This window comes from Apteryx rowi, unplaced genomic scaffold (assembly GCF_003343035.1).
Source record: "Apteryx rowi isolate R43461 unplaced genomic scaffold, aptRow1 scaffold_505, whole genome shotgun sequence".
NCBI lineage: Eukaryota > Metazoa > Chordata > Aves > Apterygiformes > Apterygidae > Apteryx > Apteryx rowi.
This window is the reverse complement of record NW_020450767.1, coordinates 517,871-523,366: the sequence shown is the minus strand read 5'-3', so window position 1 is coordinate 523,366 and position 5,496 is coordinate 517,871. Positions and strand designations below refer to the sequence as shown.

Here is a 5,496-nt window from a genome sequence, read left to right as displayed (position 1 = left end):
CAGAAGGACAAAGTTAAACACGAGGCAAAGCATAAATAAAAACCCAGCGTCTCTTCCTCCCCTCCGCTCGCCGGGGATGATGTCACCGGGCCGGGCGGATTGCAAGGACGGCTCCATCGCCGTCGTCGGGAGAGCGCGGTCCCCAGCCGCGGCCCTGCTCCTGTTTGCGGCCCTCGCTCCCAGCCGCCACGGCCGCGGTTCGGCGACCGGAATCCGCCAGCCGGGGCGGCAGGCCCTCCCCGCCGGCCCAAAAGGAGGCACCCCTCCGCCGCCGGCCCGCGCGGGGGCACGGCTGCTGCCGGCGCCTGCGGGATTCGGCTCCGGCGCCGGTGCCGCCCCGCGCACGACGGGGCTCGGCGGGCAACGCGCGTCAGCCCCAACCTCCGGGCAGCGGGACGCGGCCTGGCCGAGGCGGCGCGCGCTCGCACCGCGCTCGCCGCCAGCACCGCAAGGAGCAGGAGGACCAGCGTTATGAAACCGAGTTTATTAAAACTTTCTACAAGTCAGACTGTATCATCCGGGTTTCCACATCATATATACACATATTTACAAGCTGGACATAGTGTTTTTAGCTTTTCTGGCAGAGTCTTCCACCAATATATACAAAGGTACTGCTTTTCATAGACGGGTTAAACTGTATCACAGATACAAATGTCAAGCAATCATGAGAGGTTTAGTGCAACGGAGAGCRGCAGCCGCCCTGCTCTTAATGCTCATGATTCTGTCAAGTTAGTATTGCCAACAATAATTCACATTGAATTGCTCTTCGACACCTCTTAGTAGGACAAACAGAGTACGACAAAACGCGAAAAAAGAAAAACAGAAAACCACCCGAGCCCCCGAACGGTAAGGTCTGTACAGAGCACACAGCCCATGAGGTATACGGGGTGTCCTCCCCACGCGCGGCGCGGGCCACGGGGGAACCCTTCGGGCGCCTGCGTCGCCGCCGGGCCGCGCTGGGGATGTACATTAACCACCGAACATCCATTTCCGAAACCGCACTCGCGCCTAATGCGAACGGACATCTCTTTACGCCGGACGCTAACGTCAAACAAAGCAGAAATTTTAGGCAGGACTAAGCTCGACTTACCCCCAACCCAGGCAGCTGCTGATTTAGATCTATTCGTTACCCACGCACATTGGAAAGACTATGAATAATCATGCAAAAAAAATATTTTTTTTTGAGAGGGGCAAAAATAATGTAGCTGGAGGCAAACAACATACCTGAATAATCAGCTAAGGATGTATAGAGATTTTATGCTTAAGACTACCTTTCTGGGGGTGGCGGGAGGAGAAGGAGAGGAGATGTGACGTTTTAAAGACTTGAGCCTGTAGGAAAACACAAAAGTGTTCGCATACGCTATACAAGATACCCCTTACCGGTTTCCGAGGGAAGGCGCCCCACCCCATAGTGTTACGTTTTGGTAAATGGATATGTTTTGGCACTCAGAGCCGAGAAGACCTGCTACTTGCAAAGCTCACTGAAGGCATTAAATGATATAGAATATGCCATGGTGACTTTAGGCTTAAGTACGTTTAAAATGCTTGCATGGTCAGCAAACGAAATCAGAGGGGATCCAGCTGCGAGATCAACTATTTTCTCTTTCATGAAGAGTCACAGCAGTGATCACAGTAGTGATGTGTCTTACRGATGGACCTTTAACAGCTTCACGCTATTCACCTATAGAAAAAAAGATCAGCTGGAGCAACGCGCAGGCAGCTGGACGTGGCGGATTAAGACCTCCTTCCCTCGTGAAGGTGCACTCACAGTCAGAAAACCCCCTTGTAAGACTGCCCCGGTGGCGCTCCAAGTCGATTCCCCTTTTTACCAATTCCTGCCAGGTTTGCTCAGGTAGGAAGGTGCCTCGTGCCCCCCCACCCGCTACATTTCACCGGCAGGACCCCCTTAGCCGCTGAGGATGGGAAACCCGAGGAGCCGCCTTTCTGCCTCTTCCATGCCCAGCGATACGGCTCTGCGATCCAAACGGAGCTAGTCGCAGCGGTGGAGGACACGGGAGGCAGGAGACGAGGCAGGTGGCTCCTGCGCGGGTCCTCCAGGGCCAGCGGCAAGGACCTACCAGCAAAGCCAGCAGGTGAGACCTGGCATAGGCTCAGGGAGCGGATCTACTGCTTGACATTTATTTTAAACAAGGTCGCTTTTCTGACCATACTGGCACTTCAAGATGCTGTGAGCTTGCAACGTGGAAAAAAAAAAAAAAAAAGATGCTGTGTGTGAAAATCGTGAGGGTTTTTTTGAGATTTTCAGGATTAGCAGAAGAAGGAACTAATATCRTCATTGTCCCCATGATATTCTGGAACGATTTGATCCGAAGTTCCCGTTTCCTGGTCTGTATATCCAGGCTCCAAGACCGCTTCGAACCAAGGGTGAAGCAAGATCTCCGGAGCAGTGAGTCTTTCGGAGGGCTCCCGCCTCAGGAGGCTGCGGATGAGGCATCTGGCTTTGGGAGAGACGTGGTCGGGGATACAGAACTGTCCACGCCGGATTTTGGAAAAGAGAGTGCTAGGGTCCGAGTCATGGAAGGGGTAGCGTCCCACCAGGAGGGTGTAGAGCATTACTCCCAAACTCCACACGTCGGCCGATTTCCCGGAGTAAGTCCCCGTGGTGTTGAGGATCTCGGGGCTGACGTACGCGGGGCAGCCGTGCTTGTCGGAGAGCGCGTCGTCTTCGCCTTTGATGATGTGCGTGTCCTCCAGGCTCTCGAGCCGCAGCTGAGTCCTGAGGAGCACAGAAAAGGCAGGCACGCGTTATCGACCTGCRCTCGCCAAACACAGGCACGGCTTTAACAAGAAAAGCCGCCAGCCGGGGCGACCGCAACTCCCTGCCCCGTGCCAGCGCAGAGGAAAGGAGAGGCGGCCGCTTTCCAGACTGAGACGGAGAAGTTCTTCCCCGTTATCCTGGAGCCGCACAGCGCAAGCGCGGCTGCRTGCATCGCCGATGCCCTGTGCCCAGGCGGTGACACCAGCTCGGCTACCGCAGGGTTTCAGCAGCATCGGGGGCTCTCGAGGAACGGCAGCAAGCTGCACGATAACCGCGCGGGGCTGTAATTTGCTACGGCGCGAGCTGCTGTTTGCAGTCCCAGCTTTGAGCAAACAGCGTCCAGCTGCACGGCTTTGCAGACTCAAAGTCCACACCTCCTCCATGCCTGGGGTCATCCTCAACCCTCCTCATCTTTTATTTTTGCCCTTTCCAGCTGGGTACCACTGCATCGGCCGCCTCGCCCGGAGGGGCCCACCCCGACCTTCCGCTTCGCTTAAAGCGGAGCTTTTCCCGAGTCAAGGAGTCAAGGAGCCGTTCACGTGCTCCTCCGGGAGGGCTCTGCTCTGCCCTGCCGGCTGCTGGGGTGTAAATGCGTTAACTGCAGCCTGTCCTCGACGTGACCTCCTGTTGTAATGCAAAATACCCATTGGTTCTGTAAACGGAAAATATGACTCAATGCGGACTGTGGGCCCGGGATTGGCTGCCGCCGCGCTGAAACTGCACCTGTGCTTGTTAGCCGAGGAGTCTGCCTCGCATTGCTTAACCCTCTTGTTGCCAAATTTGATGCACATGACATTAGCCTGTGCAATGCATATTTCCAAATTAGCGAGACTGTGTGCAATCTAACATTTCAACAAATGTTTCACCTCATTATGGGCGGGAAAAGCTGCAATAGCTTCCTTCAAAGGAATTACTTTCTTTGCATGTCAACATACGGTTGTTTCTGTTTCACAGGGGCAGCTCAAGTTAATTTTCTTATCACATTCATACGCTGTATCTTCAAGAATTATCAGCCAAGTTAAAAAAAAAATACATTTTTCTCTGCTTCACTAACAACACCTCAAGCTTCATCAGACTAAGCACAACTGCATTAAAGCTTTTATTTATTATAGCCTTCAATGGGATAAGCACCTAATCAATGTCAGTTTTGCTTATTAAACCACATTTCTGGCTGTGCCGTGCTAATGCTGGAACAGGAGAGCAGCAAACACACCCGCGAAATACAAAGTAACTCCCTCATCTAAAATTAAAAAGTAATTGTGAAAGTATTTCTATAGAAGGGGGCTTAGAATCGTCTCTCTATAAATCTACGCTTTAGGCTAAGTTTTAGCAGGTGTTTTTCCCCTTAGGGAAGAATTCCCAAAGTAAGATTTAGCCAGGTAACCCCTTCGCTCCTGTGCGTGCCCACATCCATGCGTCCGTGGGGCGCAGAAAGCACCAGCATCACCGCTGGCAGGGAAGAGAGAGAAAAGCTTCAGAGGGCACAGGAAATCTTTCCCCAGAAATGCAGCCCTGGTAAGAAGCTATCAGGGAAGACCCTTCCTGGTGGCTCCTCTGCCAGTGCCGGGGGGACCCCTGGGAGCCCCCGGGAACGGGGATTCCTCCCTCTTCCTGCTGCTGGAGCAGAGCTGTTTTCCCTTTCGTGCCTAACGCCTGAGCCTCCTTTCTCTCGCGCTCGGTGCCTTTTAGTCATTTTGCGTCAAACAAATTGCGCGGATGATATATTTGGACATTTGGCACGAAGGAGCGCTCACATGATCATCCCTTTGTCCACCAAAGGGTTTCGCTGAACTTCTGCTGAATGAGTGCGAGCTCACGCCGAGTTTCCTCAGCTTCATCAGTCAAGACCGGACTAAAAATATCCGTGACTTATTACACATACATAATATGGACCTGCTTGGATCATTTGTAGGTGACTCCTGGTTTACCTGGCAAATTCCACTCCCTACACTATTTTTTGCCTAAAAACACGGTGTTTCTCCCTACGCACTCCCTCCCAGAGGCTGGCGGGTGATAACTGCTTACCTTTCTTCATTAGAAAAGACAAATTTCCTGAGCTTGAGGTCACCGAGTACGATGGCCGACTGGTGGCAGTGAGCTACAGCCGAGACGATCTGCTTGAAAAGCCGGGCAGCTTCCTCTTCCCGCAGCCTCTTGCAGCTCCTCACATAGGAGTGCATGTCCCCAAAGTCCTTTTCGAAGAAGACATAGGCCTTGGTGTCTCCGAGGATCACTTCTACGACCCCGGTGATGTTCCTGTGTGACGGCAGCTGAATGTAAGGCCGGATCTTGTCCTGGTAGTGTTTGAGAGGGAACACCTGTAAGGAGGAAATTAAAGCAAAATTCATTTTCAAGGGCGTTGAAACCGGCCTCTCGCATTGCAACTCTCCCCAAACAATGATGAGGGAGCTGGAAGAGCGCCAGCGCTCAGCGGCAGAGCTGTTTCCAGGACCCTTTCCAAGGCTGTTAAAGCACTGTTAATGTTATGTGGAAGGGGGCGAAAGACAAAACACCCCCCAGAGCCCTTAGTATCCCCCAGGCGCCTTCCCGGTACTCCGAGGTAACGCGCAGCCGGGGCTCGTTCTCCGCGCACGCGAATCCGCACCGCGGGCAGGCCGCGTTTGGCCGCCGCTGGCAGCGCGGAGCGGCGAGGGCGGTTTGCAAGGGCTCCGCGGGCGCCGCGCGGGGCCCCGCCGAGTCTGGCCGCCCCCGAGGGC

The 5,496-nt window shown here is 53.9% G+C and overlaps 1 protein-coding gene across 1 annotated transcript; it reads right to left on the bottom strand.

Annotated features, from left to right (window-relative positions):
- Positions 1-484: 484 nt before the first annotated feature.
- TRIB1 (tribbles pseudokinase 1) lies at positions 485-5,094 on the bottom strand. Its single transcript, XM_026079928.1, has 2 exons — positions 4,805-5,094; positions 485-2,737 (listed from the first exon to the last, which is right to left on the bottom strand). The coding sequence occupies exons 1-2, from the start codon at positions 4,957-4,959 to the stop codon at positions 2,269-2,271; spliced, it is 624 nt and encodes a 207-aa protein (XP_025935713.1). The 5' UTR covers positions 4,960-5,094; the 3' UTR covers positions 485-2,268.
- Positions 5,095-5,496: the final 402 nt, after the last annotated feature.